Source organism: Lutra lutra, chromosome 5, assembly GCF_902655055.1.
Source record: "Lutra lutra chromosome 5, mLutLut1.2, whole genome shotgun sequence".
In the NCBI taxonomy this organism is placed as follows: domain Eukaryota; kingdom Metazoa; phylum Chordata; class Mammalia; order Carnivora; family Mustelidae; genus Lutra; species Lutra lutra.
In genome coordinates, this window is record NC_062282.1 from 103884058 (window position 1) to 103906737 (window position 22680).

Consider the following 22680-nt stretch of genomic DNA (forward strand, 5'->3'; position numbering starts at 1 on the left):
GTACAGTCAGCCACAGGGTGCAGAACAGGCCTGCACAAGCGAGAGGAGAAGAAGCTGCGGGTGAACTTTCCTGGAAAGGCCAGCGGAGGGGACCCATTTCCCTCTGGGGTCTCAGACTCCGCAGATAAGCTCCCTGAGCCAAAGGAACCCCGTGCTGCTACTCCCCGCAGCTCCAGCCGCGACGTCCCCCAGTGTCCACCGCCCTGCGACTCGAATTTGGCCACACAGTACCAAACTTTCGTCCTACGGTGCCAGAAGCTGTGAGGGACGCGTTCGGAGGCACCGGGCCGTCCTCGGGCATCAGGCGCCGGAGCAGCGCCCGTGCGCAGTTACGCGCAGCCGCGGGGCCGCAGGGAAGGGCTGCGCAGGTGCCCCGGCGCGCGGGCTGCGGGCGGAGGACAAAGGCTGCAGTCGCGCGGGGCGGGAGCGGGGAGCGGCGGCGCTGGGTCTCGGCTTGGTTACTTCCCCTCGCAGGCAGAGCCTAGCCGCGAAACAGTAAGTGCTAGCTTCTCCAAATAATGAGAAACGAATTTTTAAAATGGCAAGAAACTTTCCAAACAGAAAGGATGCTTCTCATTGAGGGCCACCTTCTCCCCAAAGGATAAACTTTCTAATTCACTGTCCCAAAGTTTAAAAAAAAAACACGAATCACTTCGAAATTTTCAGCTAAATACCCCAATCTCCGAAGGGGCAGCGGCGCTCGGCCTGCCTGAGGCGCTTGGCGCGCCGGCGGTAAGGTCTGGCGCGGGGCGTGGGGGCCGGCGCCCCCGGGCCGCATCCCTGCTCAGAGGTTCACTGCGAACGCCTCTGCTCCTCAGGAGAGTAATGAGAAGTGAAGGGAACAGCCGCCAGGGCCGCGCGGTCCTGCTCGAGGTCCCCGCCGGTCTGAGTCACTGAGAGCTTCGTGGGTCAAAGGCGCCCAGAGGGAAAAGTGTCTCGTTTGGATTCCCCCGCCGGGCAGTGGCCAGCTGGCGGGATCCGGCGGCGGCGAGGGGGGCGGAAGGGGGGGGGCACGCGGCGCACCACAGGTGGCGCGGTCGCCGGAGTCCGGGGCTGCGTAGCGGCGGCTGAGAGACTCGCGGGGAGGGGGAGGGGAGCGCGCGGCGGGCAGCCGCAGATTCCAGGCGCACACTCGGCGCGGGGGGGCGCCCTTCCTAGTTCGCGCCGCTCAGCTTCCGCGCGCCGGGGTTCCGCCCCCACCTCCGCCCGCACTCAGAGAGCAGCGGGCCTCGCCACGGGACACGCCAGTCCGCGGGGCGACGCGAGCGTCCTTCTTCTGTCCCCGGGCAGCGAGCGCTCTGCCGGCCCGCACGGGGTGCGCCGCGGCAGACGGCTAGACCCCGCGGCCGGAGGGAGAGCGCACGGAGCGCGAGCCGCTCAGAGGCTGGGCAGTCCAACCCGAGCCGCGCCGAACCTTCGGACAATGGGGCCGCGGCGGCTGCTGCTCGTGGCCGCCGGACTCAGTCTGTGCGGCCCCCTGCTGTCGGCCCGTACTCGAGGCCGCAAGCCCGGTGAGAGCTGCCCCGGTATTCCCTCCCGGCCCGCTGTCGGCTCCGCAGCCGAGGCCCCCGCGGGATGGGGGGGCGGTGGGATGGGGGCACTAAATGGGTCCAGGCTGAGCCTTCTCGACTGGGGGTGGGGATCCCCATGGCCGCGCCCTCCGCCTCAGGTTCCTCCAGAAGCCAAGCAGGTATTTGAGCTGATTTCCAGAGCCTCCCCCAGTCAAATCCAGGCGGGGGTTATGACCTCTGTTCTTTTGGACTTGGTTTCGAAAGGTGCAGCCTTCCTGAGACGTGGTGTTGGATAGGGAGGAGGAGGAAGAGGTCAGATTTTTCTGGGGAAGCCTGAGGCTCCTGGTCCCCCATTGCATCTGTTGCACTGTGTGATCTGTTTCTCCCAGGACCACCCCAAAAAGAACGGGTCTCACGTTGTTCCACCAGTCAGCGTTCTGGCCCTTTCAGTGTAAAGTGGAACAGGGCTCCCGTTGAAGTTTTGTTTTGTTGGAAAATTGTTTTTCTTGCACATTTTATAGGGGTGTGGAGAAAAGCTCAGTACCGTGGGCGTTTAGTAGAAAATCAGTACCGGCAGCCTCTAACACGAGTCTTGTGTATGGGACGTGCTCATGGCGCAGAATATGGGGTGATAACAGGGTCTGCCACAGGCGGCGGTGGCGGTGATTGTGATGGTGGCCCCGAGGTTTGGTTACCTAGAACCAGGTCTTCCAAGTTGAGTTGAGGAAAGAGATTCCTTCTTCCCGAGAACCCGGCTCCCTTAGACACTCTGGGCTTTCAGTATTTCTGTTTCTGGCATGGTGCAGGGAAGAGGTTGCTCACCTAGAATACAGTTCCAACCTAGAGTGTATTTTTAAGTATCGGGCTACTTGAGCAAATAAATATATTTTCCAAATTTTCCCCCGGAAAAGCAGGACAGAAAACTTGGTTTTAACTGGTAAAGACACTAGTTAGACACTGAGGGGGAAAAAGTTTCAGTTTCTTTATAGCGATAGTGCTTTGTAAGCTTCTAGCACTACCCCCCCCCCCCCCCCAGTAGAAACAGATTCTAGCTAGTTTTCTTATCAGGGACAGAGTGTGTCCTTTACATTGTTTTCACACTGGAACTAGTGTAGATGCATGAAGAAGAGGTGACAAAGATAGTGTTTTCTCTGCTCTCCATCTTTTCTCAGGGTGAGTTTGTCCCATCTCTAGATAGGGGCCCAGTTTCGCAGCAGCTCCCTGAGCTGCTGCTGCGGATAACATTTGCATTGTCTCCTGGGGTGCTTGGGGAAACATGGAGAACTGAAAACTATATGGTGTTATGGATGTTGTGTTATGTGACTTTGTGCAATTATTTTGGGCCAAACTCTTGAGAATACAAATTGTTGTTTGAGATTTGGATGGTGGGGTCGGGAATAAGTTTATATCAGTGCTGATCCCCTCTAGTCCCCCTTCCTCGCAGTGCCCCCGCCCCCACGGAAGATTCTTGGTGCAGGTTAGGAAGTGAAGTTAAAGCTGCTGTTTGTGCTCTGCTTTCATCCTTGTGAACAGAGAAGGTGTATGCTAAGATGGTCAAGCTAGTATATACAGATAACTGAACAAACGTTGGCTAATTTATCTACACTGGATTCTGGAACCACTTTGGGAGAGAAAAAAGAAAGGAGGATGAGAAAAGAGAAAGAGCCAGTGCTAAGTGTCCTCTTCTGTGTCAAACCCTGGGCTGGGAGGCATTTGTACCTCGAATTATCTGATTTCACCTCTTCACCACTGTGAAGGCGGGTGTTTATTCCTCGTTGGCATCCTGAAACTAAGGCTTGGAGACAGTATACCAAAATTCCAAATGGAGAAAGGGGCCCTGCATCCAGGAAGTAAGTGGGGCCTTGTTCTCAGAGAGTTTAAATCACTAATAAAATCAACTAAAAATAGGTCTGCTTCTTCTTCTTACCGTTCACAGGCAGCTCTAAAGAGTGTCTGTCATAACCAGCTATTATGGAGGAATTGTAAGACCCCAGGCATGGGAAGACCCTCCAGGCTCGCACTGCCCACCAGTTTGAGCTTTCCAGAAGCTCTTGGGACTTCTTTGGCCCCATTCATTTTGGCATTTGCTGTACCATCACTGTGTGGGTATCTCATCTCCCCGGCCAAGATTATAAACTTCCATCTATCCCCAGAAGTCCAGAACCAGTGTCCACTCAGCAAATGGCTGTTGAGAAATTCTTAAGTTCATTAACCAGTTTACTTTCCTTTGTCCAGACAGTGTGAGATGACTTGCCTTCCTCAAAGAGGGCCAGCATCCAAGAGATGATATTTGTAAATTTTATAAGGATCTGGAGGATGAAAGGGTTCAAGAGTCGCTGATAGTGACTGTGGCAGGGGGGATTGGGTGGGAGATCCCTGTGATGCCCGGCCGCCCACAGGCCCAAGCCCCTTTCCTTAGCATGGAGTGAGGTGCCCTTCCCCTTGCAGGATGGGTCCAGAGCCTCTACCTAACCCCCTCTGTTACATAACCTGTTAGATTCCCTATACTCCACCCAGCCCTACCAGTTCCTCCTCCAAGGAGCTATGCTCTCTGTGACATCTATCCCCCTGCCATTGTCACTGGCCAGAATGCCCCCCCTTACACCCCACATGTTCACATTTAATTAAAAACAGCCACTCTGTATCAAGCACCTTCTACAGCAGCATCCTGCTTAGGTGCCTTACATTTAGGATCTTGTTTGTTCTTCGTGACAATCCTTTGAGTAGATGTCATCCCCATTTTACAGGTAGATAAATAGGTCCAAAATGGTTATGGTCCAAGTCTAGCAAGGAGTAGAACACTGGTGTTTGACTAAAGGCCTGTCTTCCCTAAATGCAGGCTTTCTCTATCCAACCCGGTAGAGAGGAAGCCTTCCGGATGCCCAGCTATAGAGAAGAGTAACTCTCCTGTGCTCCCCAGGACCCCTAGAGGGCAAGGTCTGCACCCCATTGGTCTGTAGCCCAGGCCTAGTACATGGAGGTGTTTAGTGAACATTTATGATTGGGTGGTAGTCTCCTGCTATTTACCTTTGCAAACACATGATAAGACAAGCTATAAATGGATCCCTACTCATGAATATGCTAATTAATTGGCTGTTACTGAGAGACTGTGGTCCTAAGGCTAAAAAACAAAAGACACAAAACAGGACAATGATTCTGCCCTAAGTGGACCAGAAACCTCTATAAAGCCCAAAAACCAGATTTCTTAGGAAATAGCAAGAAGTAAATTTCTACTCTAATACCTGTCTAAATTAATTTCTTCCTTATCTCTCTCTTCCTCCCTTATTCATTCATTTTTTTTCATTCCCTAATGCCTTTGACTTTACTTTTATAGGACATATAGAGATAGTATGTTGCCCCCTAAGTTAGTCCACTCCTCCTTTGTATGAGAGAATGTTTTTGAGGCATTGGGGCCCTTTCTCAGGAATATTCTCATGTCCTCTCTGCTGGATTCCTTTCTATCCCTCTATCTGTCTTTCTAATTCAGCATCTCTCTGCCCTTTATGTCTAAATGGATTGGTGTGCTATGAACCCTAACTTGCACTTTCTCAGCAACTCTGCATTTGCTCCTTTTCCAAAATGCTTCTGGCCAGTCTTTGTCCCCGTACCCTTTCTACCCCTTCCCCTCCCTCAGCCAGTTCATCTTTGTCCTTGTCACCATCACACAGTGGAACTCAGCTGAGCCTTTAGCTAGGTGGAGTTCCACAGGGAAAATGGAGTCCCCACAACCGTGGGTTTCTAATCTTCCCCCACCTCCATTTAGACACACATCTCTCTTTTCCCTCAGAACTCCTTTCTTTCCTGTATTTTTTTTTAAAGATTTTATTTATTTATTTGACAGAGAGAAATCACAAGTAAGCAGAGAGGCAGGCAGAGAGAGAGGAGGAAGCAGGCTCCCTGCTGAGCAGAAAGCCCGATGTGGGGCTCGAACCCAGGACCTGGGATCATGACCTGAGCCGAAGGCAGCGGCTTAACCCACTGAGCCACCCAGGCGCCCCACTTTCCTGTATTTTTTAATTGAGGTAAAATTCACATAATATTAAATAAACCATCTTAAAGTAACCATCTTAAAATATACCATCATTAGTGGTGTTTGGTACACTTACAGTATTGTATAATCACCACCTCTGTCTACTTCCAAAGTATTTCCATCACCCCAAAACAAGCCCAGTACTCCTTAAGCACTTAATATGCATTCTCCCTCCCCCCAGTCTCTGGCAACCACAGATTTGCTTTTTTTTTTCCCTATGTGATTTTACTTTTTCTCTGCATTTCATATAAATGGCAGTATACAGTATGTAGCCTTTTGGGTCTGGAGGACTCCCCTTTCACTAGTTTTCATAAGTGTGGGGGCACCCCCTTTGCTATGAATACTTAGAAAAACACCCTGGAAGGGTCCTTAGGAACCACAGCCTTGGTTTATTTTTTACTATGATGCTGGTATTGGGGACTCCACAGTTTCAACATTCAGAATTTTGTTTATTTCCCTCTTTTGAGGTTTCTTTCATTCTGCCTCTTGCCCTCTCTTGTTTATGCTTAGGAACTGTCAAAACAAATAGCTCTCTGTAGGCTGAGATTTTTTTTTTCTGGATATGAGCTTTCACTGCCTTGAAACACTCTCTCCCACACTGATCTTGTGATGGTACTTGCCACTGAAGTTACAGCCTCCTTCTCCTCCATCCCAGGGCATCCAATGAAGAAGTTTTATCACCGGAAAAGGCCATTATGTCCTTTATGCATTCTTTATTTAGGTTCACATGAATTTGGGGTGCCTGGCTGGCTCAGTGGGTTAGGCCTCTGCCTTCGGCTCAGGTCATGATCCCAAGGTCCTGGGATTGAGCCCCACATCGGGCTCCCTCTCGGCGGAGAGCCTGCTTCCTCCTCTCTCTCTCTGCCTATCTCTCTGCCTACCTGTGATCTCTGTCTGTCAAATAAATAAATAAATAAAAATCTAAAAGAAAAAAAAGAATCTGCCCTTTGAAATAACAGGAGTAACCTGTAATTTGCATGTGCAAACAAATTTATTTAACTATAAGAAAGGACATTCTATCATCGATATTTCAAGTCCGTGATGAATTAATTAGAAGTCAGGTTTTTATAAGATTGTAGGATAGTGTTTTCCAGTATTTTCATTTTTTGCTAGCCAGCAGAAAAAACTGTAAGTAATATACATTGTGACACAGTAGTTGTGTGTGTCTGCAGTAAATATGCATGGGCAATTATTGTGTATATGTAGATTTGAAACAAAACTACCAAACCGTACTCACCTTTACCTCATACTATGCATTCCAATATTTTTTACACTATTCCATTTTTTTATATGCTTGTTAAACCCTATAAACTGATGTCATAACCATTATGAAGTCTCCACTATCATTTAAAACCTAGTGTAGCAGGCCCAGTGAATTGTCCCATGGTTAGCAGAATTGACCACCTTACTAGCTTTACAAGAAGAGTTTGCTTTCCAGGAAGTGCCGTTTATGATAGTTTCTATCACAGTCTAGAATCTCCGTTGAGTTCAGGTTTACAAACCACAGTGGGACTTGGGCCGGGTTAGGAACAGAGACAGCTTGGTACCGGGAGGAATTGCTGATTATTAACGTCCTTTATGTGAATTAGTTTTCGTTTTAGCTTGTTTAGTAGAGCAACATTCCCAGGAGCTCAGGGCCTGTAACTTTTGGTGCTAAACAGGCCTGGTAGAATGGGAAAAGCCAGTGAATCAGAACAGGTCCCAGAGAGGCCTGCTACTGCCCTAATCCCACACATCAGGCCCCGACCTCCAGGAGGCTACAGGCTAGGGTCCCACATCCTTCTCTTCTGTCATCCTTGAGCCTGTTCTGCCTGAGAGCGCTGACATTTTAATTTCCTGGTTGTATTTACCTTGCGTTCCCCTGTCCCCTGTCTCCCCTCTCCCAGTTGGGCTTGCTCTCCTATGCTTCCAGCCAAGTCCCTGCTCCAGGATGTGGGCTAGTAGGAGAAGCAGCCTCTGATACTGGCCACCTTTTCTTAGCCCTGCACTCAGTGTTTACCTTATTCTACCTTTAATTCTGGTTTTCCCATAGCAGAGATTTTTGTTTGCTTACTCCTTTTGCTTCTGCCCCATCTTGAACCCTGTTTTAAAGCTTTGTTTTTCTGTTTTGTCCTTGAACGTCTCTCTACCACAAGTGATGTGTCTGTGAGCACTAGGTTACTAACATGTGATTGGTATGTCTCCAAGGTCAGCAGGACTCCTGAATTCCCAGGCAATGGCCATGGACATCATCAACTTAAGTTACATATTCATATGGTCAGGTACTGCCTGCTATAGTTATAAGGGTAGACAGATTCATTTATTTGGTGAAATGGTTAGAGGAAAATAATTATAGTGTTTCAGGAGTAGGCCATGTATCTCAAGTCTTTATTTTTAAAGATTTCGCCTCTGCCTTCAGCTCAGGTCATGATCCCAGGGTCCTGGGATTGAGCCCTGAATGGGGCTCTCTGCTCAGCAGGGAGCCTGCTTCCCTCTCTCTCTCTGCCTGCATTTCTGCCTACTTGTGATCTCTGTTTGTCAGATAAATAAAATCTTAAAAAAAAAAGAGATTTTATTTATTTATTTTGAGAGAGAGGGAGAGAGAGAAATTGTGCATGAGAGAGTATGAGCAAGGGGGAGGACAGAGGGAGCCCGATGCAGGGGCTTGATCCCAAGACCCCAGGATCATGACCTGAGCCAAAGGCAGACACTTAACCACCTGAGCCACCCAGGTACCCCCAAATCTTAAGTCTTATAAAGAGATAGGGTAATGTGGTGTGGTTCAAAGGATATGAGCTTTGGAGCTAAGAATATCAAGGTTCAAATCCTGGCCCCTCCACTTACTAATTCTCTATGTTTGGATTAGTTACTTAGCTTATCTGTGCTTCTGCATGTTGCCCATAAAGCAGGGATTATAATGCTTATCTTGTAGAAATGTTAGTTACATGAGGTAAAGTATGAAATACATAGCACATAGTAGGTATTCAACAGATGTCAAGTGTTTTTCATAACAATTTCTCCAAATTCCAGAAAAGCCTTTGAGGGGTTGGTATCACATGAATTTATTAAATGTAAAAGTGTGTTCCTGAGGGCACCTGGGTGGCTCTGTCAGTTAAGTGTCTGGCTATTGATTTCAGCTCAGGTCACAACATCAGAGTCCAGACATCAAGCCTTACATCTGGTTCTGTGCTCAGCCTGGAGCCGGCTTGAGAATCTCTCTCTCTTCCTCTCTGCCCCTCCCCTTTCTTGTGCATGCTCTTTCGCTCTCTCAAAACAAAAAACAAAAAACAAAAAAACAGAAACAACTTTTCATGCAAACGTTCAAGAACTTTATTCCGTCAAGACTGAGACAAAAGCAAAACAAAAGTAAAGCCTTTGTCCTTAGTTTCTAGTGGTAAGTAAATATGCATATAGTATCTGGGTTTTTTATTCCATTAGTTAGGAAAATTTTCAAATATACTCAAAAGTAAACCATATTAATTACTCCCCATATCTTGTTTTATCTACACCCCACTCTTCTTCTCCCCCAACTAGACAACTTTAAAGCAAATCCCGGACATATATGTCATTTCATCCATAAATACATTGGTATATATCCTCAGAAATAAGAATTTTTTTTTTTTTAGATTCTATTTATTTATTTAAAGAGCGCATGAGCAGGGTAAGGGGCAGAGGGTAAGAGACAAGTGGACTTCCCACTCAGCAGGGAGCCCCACTCAGGGCTCCATCCCAAGACCCTGAGATCATGACCTGAGCAGAAGTCAGACACCTAACCAACTGAGCCACCCAGGTACCCCTAGAACTCTTTCTTATTTTTATTATTTTTTAAGATTTTATTTATTTGAGAGAGAGAGCGAGAAAGAGTGCACACAAGCTGGGGTGGGGGGCAGAAGGAGAGGGAGAAGCAGGCTCCCTGCTCAGCAGGGCTCAATCCCAGGACCCCGAGATCATGACCTGAGCCAAAGGCAGACACTTAACCAGTTGAGCCACCCATGCGCCCCTCTTTTTTAAATATGTAACCATAATACCACTATATTACCTAAAAAGATGAATATCAATTTCTTAACATTTTACACTGTTCAGTCAGCGTTCACATTTCGTTGATTGTCTCATAAATGCCCTTTTACCATTGTTTTATTGGAATCAGGATCAAACAGGGCCAACCACTGCATCTGGTTGGTGTGTCTCTTAAATCTCTTTTAATCTGTAACTGTTTCCTGTCTCCTCCTTTCTCATGGCTGTTTATTTTTCAAAGAAACATTTGTTGTGGAGCCTCCCCTGCATCCTGCATCTAGCCCACCTCATCACGTAGGGGTGTTCAGTAGAGCATGTAGCATGCCCGTCTGTCCTTGGCGTTTCTGTCACATGGTAGGTACAGCTGGAGGCCCATTCAGATTCGGGCTTGGTTTTTTGCAAAACTGCATCAGCAGCGGTGCTGTGTACTTCCTTATGCATCTCAGGACTCTCTTTTTGTATCTGAAGATTGAAGCTTTGCGCAGTGGCAGTATCGTAGCCAATGAGGTTTATCCAAGGCGCGATTATTGCTAATTGAAGATTGAATACGCAGGAGATTCAGGCATTGTCCACTTGCTCCAGCTCTTACGAACTTCTCTGTCTACGGTTCACCCAGTGGTTTTAGTGACCACTGGTGATCAGACTCAGTCCATTAGTTCACCAAGAGCTTGTGAATGATCCTTTCCTAAATCTGTCATTGTTTCTGCATTTAGGAGTTGGAATTATTATTCTTTTTTAAGATTTGATTTATTTGACAGATTAGAGAGCAGAAGTAGGTAGAGCAGCAGTCTGAAGGAGTGGGAGAAGCAGGCTCTCCACTGAACAGAGAGCCTGATGTGGAACTTGATCCCAGAACCCTGGGATCACGACCCGAGCTGAAGGCTGGTGCTTAACCAACTGAGCCACCCAGGCACCCCATAGGAGCTGGAATTATTGTATAAAGAAAACTTTCTGTCATTAACTGTTGTTGCCCTAAAATATCATTTATGTAGAAAAGGCAGAATAAGTGCTTGAATCTTGCTTTTACTTACCAATTTTTATATAGGGCCCCCTAATTCCCTCTAAAGGTGACCAAAAATGATGCATCATTTTCCTTTATCATTATGAACTCATGGATCTTAACATATATGACATGTTTCAAATGTTTCAATTCACTTTTGTCCTTATTCTCTTGAATCAGTGTCACACCTTGGCCAGCCACCCCCCCTTCAGATTAGCTCCAGAGTCTTTCTGACCTGACCCTAATATTCTTTAGAGATGTTCAAGGCTCATCTTGTAGATTTCCTACCCCAGATCCAGAACCAACAGTTTCCTTCTGATATACTCGATGTTTGCATTAGAAAATGGTGTGCCTATGCCCTTGAGGCAGTGGAGTGTTGCAGTAATACTATTGTTTTCCATTTGATGGAATTACTATGTTTCTCTTAATTTTCCATCATTCTCTTCTTTATTTCTCTTTAGCATGTAGTGTGGATACCCTTGTGGGGAAGTGCAGGGTACAGCTGTTCTGCGCTATGTGGGAATGTGGGCAAGGTTCTGGGACTTCTGCTTTGTTAATTCGTGAGCCCTGTGGGGCAGAACTCAGAGCCAGAACCAAGGCCAGTGCTTTGGGGGAGGCTGGCATGGTATAAATCCCAGCATCACATGGGACCTTGATAATGCACATCTAGTCACCACTCTGCTTCCAAGCCAAATCTCTTCAAAGACAGAAGAAGCCTTGCCTGACTTTCTAATTTTTAAAATTCTCTGGAGTTAGTCTATATTGAAGCACTTAGCAATTTGCCTTATTGAATCACAGAACCACTTTAGAGCCATTTAAGAGAAAACTAAATTGAGTAAAACTTAGCAAGAAGCATGAGAACTGATTTTAGCACCTGAGCTGCTTTTTTAGTACGGGAAACCATAGCTTAATAACAACAGCAGATGAATTACAAGAGCTTTTGGCACACTCGCAGGCACTTTCTCCTTGACCTCTGAGCTGTGCCAGGACGGGAGGAAAAGGGAGATACACAAACCCAAATTGCAGCCTAAGGGGCTTGAGCTAGTTGGATATGTCTAATTGCTTGGAATTGGTTTTGTTGATTTCTTTGATGGTAGTGTATACTCAAATTTAAAAAAAAAAATTTTTTTTGCTGACCTTTTTTTTTTTAAGATTTTATTTATTTATTTGACAGAGAGAGATCACAAGTAGAGAGGCAGGCAGAGAGAGAGGGGGAAGCAGGCTTCCTGCTGAGCAGAGAGAACCTGATGTGGGGCTTGATCCCAGGACCCTGAGACCATGACCTGAGCTGAAGGCAGAGGCTTTAACCCACTGAGCCACCCAGGAGCCCCTGCTGACTTTTTTTAATTCCACAAAAGCCTATAGGAACAAGAAAAGGTGACACCCTAGCTAATGATATTTAATCAAGGGATTATGCATTCTCCCTGGGTTCTAGCCTCTAAAAATTTCACGTTTCAGTGGATATAATGTTTCTGTTATAAACACCGTACTGCCTGCCTAAAAAGGCCTAGCCAGTGAAGAAATGTTTTAAAACAAATACTTAAGGCCAGAGTACTAAATATAGAGTAAAATCCAATGACAGTTTTATTTTTGGACAAAGTGATAGTATCTAAGAAGCTCAGTTATGAGTTTTCAGTACTTTTTAAATTTTAGTGTTCCTCTAGGTAATGCCTGGATTCAAACATGTCTGTGGGTGCACTGTGTGTACTTTTACCCTCCTTGCATGACAGAAGTCCTTAATCTAACCAGGTTCCCAAAGTGCAGAAGAAAATTGTGTTATCTTCAGGTTCTTCTGAATTAGCATTTTTAAGGACACTTAATCTTTGTGGTATTAAAATGCTGGAACCTGGGTCGCCTGGGTAGCTCAGTCGTTAAGCGTCTGCCTATGGCTCAGGTCATGATCCCAGTGTCCTGGGGTTGAGCCCTGTGTCAGGCTCCCCGCTCAATAGGAAGCCTGCTTCTCCTTCTCCTTGGCCTGCTCAGGCTTTCTCTTACTCAAATAAATAAAATCATTTTTTAAAATGAAATAAAATAAAATGCCAGAACCCATTCATTCTTTTCTGAGTAAGTTAGGTGTATAACAGAGGGAAGAAAGGGATACTTCTGGAAAAGGCTGTGAATTTAAAATTTGATCTACAGCTTTGAATGCTGGGGCTATCTACTTTATAGTGTGTTCATGTTCCTCATGATACTGAAAAACTAAATATTGCTAAATATGAGGGAAGAAGAGCATAGATTCCATTTTAATTTAAAATAAGATTTAAATTAAATTTAAAATTAAAATAAAGTAAGCGAATAATTGAGTCTAAAAGCAAGTTGCACTGAAGTGAAAAGAGGAGGGTACAATTAATTTCTTACATTAATTTGTGTAGTTTACGAAGTAAGCACATGTCCTGGTTCACAAGGGATACACGTGGCTGCTAGATTTGTAGGTCAGACAGGTATTGGAATTGCACTTTAACGATTCCAAGACTGAGTTCAGAGGGGTTAAGTGACTCCTGGCAGAGCCAATATTAGAATGCAAATCTGTGATTAAAAGCCAGTTTAAAGACCACCTACCATGTGCAGGGCACTGGAGATTCAGAGTAACAGGAATGATTTCTTACCCTTGAGGAATAATCCAGTCATACCTATTTTCTCAGAAGTGCATCACTGGATACATTTGACCTTCCATGTGACAGATGTACTGTCACAGGGTCAGAGACCACCCCTTCACCTACAGGAGCCCAGCCATGATCTCCATCTTTCACCACCAGGCCCTTTTCTACTCTAGCTTTGCTCCTTATTTTGGAAATAGATGCCATTTTGTTGTATTTTACTTTCTAGTTCTAGAATTTCCATTGCTTGGTTTCTTTGCTGATAGCTTCTATTTTTTTTTTTTTTAATCCATTTCAGTAAGATATTTTCCTTTACTTCATTGCAGCACCTCCTTCAGAGTCCTTATCTGCTAAATCCAGCATCTGGCTCTTCTTGGGATTGGTTTCCACTGATTATCTTTTTTTCTTGACACTGGGTCACATTTTTCTGTTTCTTTTTGTATCAAATGATTTCGAATTGCACCCTGGACATTGCCATACTGTAAAGAATCGGGATTTTGTTTTATTTCTCCAAAGGATTTTGGCAGTTTTGCTTTAGCAGGCAATTAATTTTATTGGACTCAAAGTGGAAAGTTTCCATCTTGAGCAAAAATATCACTTCGGTTCTTCTGTCTTTAGCAGAACTGCTTCACATCATTCTTTACATTTGCGTGGTTCCAGAATCAGACAAATCCTGGGGCAAATTCACATTGTAATTTGGGACTGGCTCCCTTCTCTGACTTTTTTCCTTTCTGGGGTTCTCTCCTGACTTTCCAGTGACTACATTTGCCCTAGATTGTGACCTCTGGTTCTTTAGGCCAGAAAGTGTGGGTTTCTATCTGGGTTTTAGCCATCCTTTGTGGCATTGAACTTTGGCTTCCTTTTAAGATAACCATGAAAGTCAAGAAAACAAGAAAGTCACCAGGCACCTTTCTTTCAAGATTCATTTCTCCTCTCCTCTGTACCACCTTAGGAACCTAAATGCTGTCAGGTCATTGATTTGGGGGAGGAAGGAGGTCAAGGGTTTTTAATTTTCATCTAAGGGATGTTGGGTCCAGTGACCTTGCAGAGACATTCCAGAACTAGAACTATCTCTTATTGCATTATGCCTCTCTGTGTAAGCTTTTATTTGCACAAAGGGTCCATCACTAAAAAATAAGACCAAAAGTTTGAAAATCCACTGTGCTTATCCACTTTCTAGCCAGATTTTAAATCCTCTAACATCACTTCTAAGTGACCTGCTTGACCAGTGTTTGTTGTGGACACTCCCAGTGATGGAGTCTTCACCCTTCTTCCCCTGTGATTTCTCTCCCTGGTCCTCAGCTTCCCAGGACCCACCAAAGTTCTTTGTCCAACTCTCCTCACTGTCAGAATTTGACCAAAAGCTCCTCAGAAGGAAAAGCCAGTTGGATTATAGCAGCTAAGTGTTGCCTTTCTCTGATGAACGTTTTAAGTGGATGCTTTTGGTGGAAGAGGGTGATAAAAGGAGGAAGCTTGCAACTGAGCCTTTATTTTGACCTCTGGTTGACACTCAAGAAAGCCTGATTGGCCTAGCATCTGCCTTGATGCCTGTAGCCTTCTGGAACTGAGCTGAGGAAGGCCATCAGCCTAGAACACCTGCTCCTCCACAGGCCTGCTCAGGAAGGAGACAGGAAGATGACTGAGGAAGTGTGCACCTTGTGGTTATGTTAAAAGATAAGCCAAGAAACTGTTGTTTGGGTCCAAATGTGGTGAGAGGTTTGGAACATCCTATGGTGTCAACCAACTAAAGATGGTAGAGGAAGACTACTGTCATTTGGACGATGGCCATGGAAATGGGAGCCCTCCATCCTACTCGGAATTTGCCTCTAGCTCAGCTCTATAATTTAAGAAGTCCCCTCACCTTTCTATATAGATGTTTCCATGGGAACTCTGGGCTTCCAGGGGTGTCTGCAAACTAAATGGAGGAAATGAAGGCCTGGAGGAAAAGTGGAGTAGAGGAAAGTGAAGTCATAGAGCCTGGGAGGCATTTGTTTATAGAGATGGTAGCTAGTATGGAAAAGAAGTCACCACTTTTTTCCTTTATGTCAGGCACTCAACCTTTTCTGATGTCTTAAGGGTGTATCTCTGAAAGTGTGTCATTTGCCTCAATCCTTCTAAGGAGCAGAATTTTAAGTGTTTGCTTGTGCCAATAAAAAATGCTATACAGTATTTCAAGTGAGCTTATTCCCTAATAAGGTCTGTAATCCATTTGTGCATTGCTTGCTCTTTACCACCCCCTCTCCTAGTAAGAGCACAAAAAAATAAAAGTAAAATGTATTCTCTTTGTCTTTTTGACTTTTTAATTTGTTTTGTTTTGTTTTGTTTTTTAAGAGTCAAAAGCAACCAATGCTACTGTGGATCCCCGGTCATTTTTTCTCAAGATCAAGAATGATATATTTGAACCATTCCCACTGGATGGCGATGAGGAGAAAAACAGGAGCAGGTTCCCTGAAGACAGACTAAGCCCCATCAATATAAGCCATCCCCTTCAAAAACTGCACCCTGTATTTATCTCAGAAAATGCCTCAGGGTATCTTACCAGCACCTGGATGACACTTTTTATCCCCTCTGTCTACACTGGCGTGTTTGTCATAAGCCTTCCTCTGAATATCATGGCCATTGTTGTGTTTATCTTGAAGATGAAGGTCAAGAAGCCCGCTGTGGTGTACATGCTGCATCTGGCCACGGCAGACGTGCTCTTCGTGTCAGTGCTCCCGTTCAAGATCAGCTATTACTTTTCCGGCAGCGATTGGAGATTTGGTTCCGAAATGTGTCGCTTTGTCACCGCAGCCTTTTACTGTAACATGTATGCCTCCATCATGCTCATGACAGTCATAAGCATTGACCGGTTTTTGGCCGTGGTGTACCCCATCCAGTCCCTCTCCTGGCGTACCCTGGGGAGGGCTTCCTTCACTTGTCTGGCCATCTGGGCTCTGGCCATTGCGGGGGTGGTGCCTCTCCTTCTCAAGGAGCAAACCACCCAGGTGCCGGGGCTCAATGTCACCACCTGCCATGACGTGCTCAATGTAACCCTCCTCAAAGGCTACTATGCCTATTACTTCTTAGCCGTCTCTGCTGTCTTCTTCTTTGTGCCCCTGATCATTTCCACCATCTGTTACGTGTCTATCATTCGATGCCTTAGCTCCTCCGCAGTCGCCAACCGGAGCAAGAAGTCCCGGGCTTTGTTCCTTTCGCTTGCTGTTTTCTGCATCTTCCTCCTCTGCTTTGGTCCCACAAACATCCTCCTGATTCTGCATTACTCCTTCATTTCTCAGGAGTCCATGACAGAGGCTACCTACTTTGCCTACCTCCTCTGTGTCTGTGTCAGCAGCATCAGCTGTTGCATTGATCCCTTGATTTACTATTATGCCTCTTCCGAATGCCAGAGGTACCTCTGCAGCATCTTATGCTGCAAGGAAAGTTCTGATCCCAGCAGCTACAATAGCAGCGGCCAGCTGATGGCCAGCAAAATGGATACCTGCTCAAGTCACCTGAATAACAGCATATACAAAAAGCTCTTAACTTAGGGAAAGGGACTGCTGATGAGTTAAAAAGAAGAGGTTAAAAAAGCGAATAGCCTGAGGGTTCTATTAGTCCCCACCAAAAAAGTATTTACGATCAAAAACAAATCTATGATTCGCATGCCTCTTTCTTATGAGAGCCATTGATCATATCTATTTGTTAGTTTATAGGAAAAGATAACAAACATCGAAAACAGTGTCATTCCAAGAGTGTTTGTCCAGTGCTACAGTAATAACTGAATGTCATATTCTGATACACATAGGTGACTTACTATGTATGTGCATGTGTGCATATATAGGTGTGTATACACACACATATCATTTGCAGTGCAGTATAGAATAGGCACTTTGGAACCCTCCCTTTTTTCCACCAGAGATTAAGGAAAGAAACATTCCAGTTGGTGGAGTTTAACCCTGAGCATCTGAAGATGTTCGCCAATAGGGAGGGAATCTGTTGTTTGGACTTACACAGCTTTTGCAAATAAATGTATTTTGAAATTGTTCAACAACAATGTTTAAGTTATTAAGGGATAAGACTTAGTACTATCTGTGTGTAGAAAAAGTTCTACTCTTTGTCATTGTAAATGTATCAAGGTTTGAATTCTTTAAATTATGGAAACAGATGATAGGGGTAGCATTTTTGATGTTTTATACTCTGTGTCTATAAATTGAGAATGAGCATAGGTCCCACAAGTGACCTTAGGTTGGCTTTCAAAGTAACCTGCCCTGAGATGGGGGACTCCAAGCAATAGATAAAAGCAGGGCCGTTTCAGACACAGACTGGTCAGAAAAGCCTCCAGCTGAGCCTCCCAGAGGTCAGCACTGGAACCACCACGGTTGCTCTGTCCTCCTGAGGTTCCCTCAAGGGGTGGCTGTGAACTCTCTTGTTTATTAGAAATTGGCAAAGTAATCTTAGAAGCAGCTTTGGTCAAGACTTCAGATGACCACTGCCAAAAGTGGACTACAACCTCATGAGAGCCAGGACTAAGATATACCCAGATTCCTGACCTACGGAAACAGTGTGAGGTAAAAGATGTTCATTGTTTTAAGTCAGAGGAGTTGGCACACTGTCAATGGAAGGCCAAATCCATTCTGCTGCCTGTTTTTGTAAATAAAGTTTTTTTGGAACACACAGACACACACAAAAAGAAATTGGCAAAGTAGGTCATGCTATCCCAGGAGATCATGGATATAAAAGACCTCTCTGCCCATTTTAAGAACGAGAAAGAAGGCCCACTCACTTCCAGCAGTTATACCCCAAGGAGCATTCTGGAATGGAAACACTCATGGAGCAAACATGAAACACACATTTTGTGCTCTGGGCACAGGGATGGGTGCTGGGCATACAGAGTTGAGAAAGACTGAGACCGGCCATCAAGAAAAACAAAGTAGACCAATGCAGAGTGTGTATGTGTATAATAAATAAATATGTCCTTCTGTAATAAGTTTTTTTAGTGAGATGTCATCACACAAGTTTCATACAAGCGAGGATTGTCAGTAAACTTTGAACATTTGGGTTACTGCTTCCTGTGGTTATAACTTGAGATGAAAACATAATACACTACAGGAAACATCTTTTTAAAAACAACCAGTCTGTATTGATTGGACATGATTTATTTACAAATGTGTTCGATAAATTAAGTCTAATTTTTAAAAAAAGAAGCCATTATGCCAGTTTGATGAGAAATAACAGAAGAAAATGAAGTAGACTTTGAAATCTAGGAAAATGATTCTTTATTTTCCATTCACTTTTTTAAAGAGTTAGATCATTTTAAAAGCATTTTTTAACTCCCTAATTAGTATCAAGTACAGAAAATCCTCATGGATGTCACAAAATATTTGAAAGCTAAGTTGAAGTGTATTATTTTTTTCTTATGAAGCAATGTTGGCCTTTTACACAAACAAGAAAAGTGAAAAGTTCCAAGGCAAATGCTTTGCCTGTGTAAAAGAGCAAACTATTTCCAAATGGCATAGAATAATTTATATCAAATAACATAATGTAAGTATAAGCTAGCTTTGATTTTATTTTTTAGCATTGATTTTATTAATTTAGTTACTGTATTTTATCCAACTCAGTGGAGATTTACTAGTTTATTCAATCAAATATTAAAATACCTCTGATTTAATATGACTATCATTACTATTATTATTGGTCTGTCCTTATATGATTTTTATATTCTGTCTTTTTTAAAAAAATGTATGTAACCTATATTAATAAAGATTAAATTTTGCTTGGTATCTGTTTGGAATAAATTTGGAAAAAATAAATAAATAAATAGACTTTATCTTAGAGCCACTGGAGGAAGGCCAAGTCTTAGGGTTTAGCTGAAGACTGTTTAATAAAGAGGCAAAGTGCAGAGATTCTGACAGGGTTGAGGGAACCACGAGGGGATGGTCAAGCACCTCAGGCCCAAAGGGGTGGAGAAGTTCTTCAACCCTCCGACCTCCTGGTGGTGCCTCCTGATCTTGCTTCCAAGCTCAGAGGTCAAGGGAACCTGGGTGTCTTAGCCCATAAAGGTCTGCATCTTGGGGGATGCAGAATGGATCTGGAAGAACAAAGGAATTGGGTGATGAACTTTTTGTGTCTTTTCTTTTCTTTTTTTTTTTTTTCAGTCCTTAAGAAAACAAGGTGGTATCATTGAGAATGTTCAGATTCCTGGGTTGTAGGCACCATGAAGAGTCTACAGTTCTTTGCTAGGGAAGAGTGAAACAAATTACCTGTCAGAGCCAGGACGCTATCATGAAGCCCCAAGGAGTACTGTCCTTTTTTTTTTTTTATTTTTTCAGCATAACAGTATTCATTATTTTTGCACCACACCCAGTGCTCCATGCAATCCGTGCCCTCTACAATACCCACCACCTGGTGCCCCCAACCTCCCACCTCCCACCCCTTCAAAATTCTCAGATCGTTTTTCAGAGTCCATAGTCTCTCATGGTTCACCTCCCCTTCCAATTTCCCTCAACTCCCTTCTCCTCTCCATCTCCCCTTGTCCTCCAAGCTATTTGTTATGCTCCACAAATAAGTGAAACCCTATGATAATTGACTCTCTCTGCTTGACTTGTTTCACTCAGCATAATCTCTTCCAGTCCCGTCCATGTTGCTACAAAACTTGGGTATTCATCCTTTCTTTTTTCTTTTCTTTTTTTTTTTTTTTTTTTTTTTACAGCTTTATAAACATATATTTTTACCCCAGGGGTACAGGTCTGCGAATCGCCAGGTTTACACACTTCACAACACTCACCATAGCACATACCCTCCCCGATATCCATAACCCCACCCCCTCTCCCAACACCCTCCCCCCATCAACCCTCAGTTTGTTTTGTGAGATTAAGAGTCACTTATGGTTTGTCTCCCTCCCAATCCCATCTTGTTTCATTTACTCTTCTCCTACCCCCTCAACCCCCCATGTTGCATCTCCTCTCCCTCATATCAGGGAGATCATATGATAGTTGTCTTTCTCCGATTGACTTATTTCGCTAAGCATGATACCCTCTAGTTCCATCCACGTCGTCGCAAATGGCAAGATTTCATTTCTTTTGATGGCTGCATAGTATTCCATTGTGTATATATACCACATCTTCTTTATCCATTCGTCTGTAGATGGACATCTAGGTTCTTTCCATAGTTTGGCTATTGTAGACATTGCTGCTATAAACATTCGGGTGCATGTGCCCCTTCGGATCACTACGTTTGTATCTTTAGGGTAAATACCCAGCAGTGCAATTGCAGGGTCATAGGGTAGTTCTATTTTCAACATTTTGAGGAACCTCCATGCTGTTTTCCAGAGTGGTTGCACCAGCTTGCATTCCCACCAACAGTGTAGGAGGGTTCCCCTTTCTCCGCATCCTCGCCAGCATCTGTCATTTCCTGACTTGTTAATTTTAGCCATTCTGACTGGTGTGAGGTGATATCTCATGGTGGTTTTGATTTGTATTTCCCTGATGCCGAGTGATATGGAGCACTTTTTCATGTGTCTGTTGGCCATCTGGATGTCTTCTTTGCAGAAATGTCTGTTCATGTCCTCTGCCCATTTCTTGATTGGATTATTTGTTCTTTGGGTGTTGAGTTTGCTAAGTTCTTTATAGATTTTGGACACTAGCCCTTTATCTGATATGTCATTTGCAAATATCTTCTCCCATTCTGTCAGTTGTCTTTTGGTTTTGTTAACTGTTTCCTTTGCTGTGCAAAAGCTTTTGATCTTGATAAAATCCCAAAAGTTCATTTTTGCCCTTGCTTCCCTTGCCTTTGGTGATGTTCCTAGGAAGATGTTGCTGCGGCTGAGGTCAAAGAGGTTGCTGCCTGTGTTTTCCTCGAGGATTTTGATGGATTCCTTTCTCACATTGAGATCCTTCATCCATTTTGAGTCTATTTTCGTGTGTGGTGTAAGGAAATGATCCAATTTCATTTTTCTGCATGCGGCTGTCCAATTTTCCCAACACCATTTATTGAAGAGGCTGTCTTTGTTCCATTGGACATTCTTTCCTGCTTTGTCGAAGATGAGTTGACCATAGAGTTGAGGGTCCATTTCTGGGCTCTCTATTCTGTTCCATTGATCTAAGTGTCTGTTTTTGTGCCAGTACCATGCTGTCTTGATGATGACAGCTTTGTAATAGAGCTTGAAGTCCGGAATTGTGATGCCACCAACTTTGGCTTTCTTTTTCAATATTCCTTTGGCTATTCGAGGTCTTTTCTGGTTCCATATAAATTTTAGGATTATTTGTTCCATTTCTTTGAAAAAAATGGATGGTACTTTGATAGGAATTGCATTAAATGTGTAGATTGCTTTAGGTAGCATAGATATTTTCACAATATTTATTCTTCCAATCCAGGAGCATGGAACATTTTTCCATTTCTTTGTGTCTTCCTCAATTTCTTTCATGAGTACTTTATAGTTTTCTGTGTATAGATTCTTAGTCTCTTTGGTTAGGTTTATTCCTAGGTATCTTATAGTTTTGGGTGCAATTGTAAATGGGATGGACTCCTTAATTTCTCTTTCTTCTGTCTTGTTGTTGGTGTAGAGAAATGCAACTGATTTCTGTGCATTGATTTTATATCCTGACACTTTACTGAATTCCTGTACAAGTTCTAGCAGTTTTGGAGTGGAGTCTTTTGGGTTTTCCACATATAGTATCATATCATCTGCAAAGAGTGATAGTTTGACTTCTTCTTTGCCGATTTGGATGCCTTTAATTTCCTTTTGTTGTCTGATTGCTGAGGCTAGGACTTCTAGTACTATGTTGAATAGCAGTGGTGATAACGGACATCCCTGCCGTGTTCCTGACCTTAGCGGAAAAGCTTTCAGTTTTTCTCCATTGAGAATGATATTTGCGGTGGGTTTTTCATAGATGGCTTTGATAATATTGAGGTATGTGCCATCTATCCCTACACTTTGAAGAGTTTTGATCAGGAAGGGATGCTGTACTTTGTCAAATGCTTTTTCAGCATCTATGGAGAGTATCATATGGTTCTTGTTCTTTCTTTTATTAATGTGTTGTATCACATTGATTGATTTGCGGATGTTGAACCAACCTTGCAGCCCTGGAATAAATCCCACTTGGTCGTGGTGAATAATCCTTTTAATGTACTGTTGAATCCTATTGGCTAGTATTTTGGCGAGAATTTTTGCATCTGTGTTCATCAAGGATATTGGTCTGTAGTTCTCTTTTTTGTTGGGATCCTTGTCTGGTTTGGGGATCAAGGTGATGCTGGCCTCATAAAATGAGTTTGGAAGTTTTCCTTCTATTTCTATTTTTCGGAACAGTTTCAGGAGAATAGGAATTAGTTCTTCTTTAAATGTTTGGTAGAATTCCCCCGGGAAGCCGTCTGGCCCTGGGCTTTTGTTTGTTTGGAGATTTTTGATGACTGTTTCAATCTCCTTACTGGTTATGGGTCTGTTCAGGCTTTCTATTTCTTCCTGGTTCAGTTGTGGTAATTTATATGTCTCTAGGAATGCATCCATTTCTTCCAGATTGTCAAATTTGTTGGCGTAGAGTTGCTCATAGTATGTTCTTATAATTGTCTGTATTT

At 44.0% G+C, this 22680-nt stretch overlaps 1 protein-coding gene and 1 pseudogene across 1 annotated transcript; both read left to right on the top strand.

The window, feature by feature from the left end:
* Window positions 1-1145: 1145 nt before the first annotated feature.
* On the top strand, window positions 1146-18876 carry F2R (coagulation factor II thrombin receptor). Its single transcript, XM_047730753.1, has 2 exons — window positions 1146-1511; window positions 15463-18876. The coding sequence occupies exons 1-2, from the start codon at window positions 1424-1426 to the stop codon at window positions 16656-16658; spliced, it is 1284 nt and encodes a 427-aa protein (XP_047586709.1). The 5' UTR covers window positions 1146-1423; the 3' UTR covers window positions 16659-18876.
* LOC125101362 (uncharacterized) lies at window positions 10008-10275 on the top strand (annotated as a pseudogene).
* Window positions 18877-22680: the final 3804 nt, after the last annotated feature.

Coding starts and splice junctions, on each gene's coding strand:
- F2R (XM_047730753.1), top strand. CDS start 1,424: ATGGGGCCGCGGCGGCTGCTGCTCGTGGCCGCCGGACTCAGTCTGTGC. Junction 1,512..15,462: donor TACTCGAGGCCGCAAGCCCG/GTGAGAGCTGCC, acceptor TTGTTTTTTAAG/AGTCAAAAGCAACCAATGCT.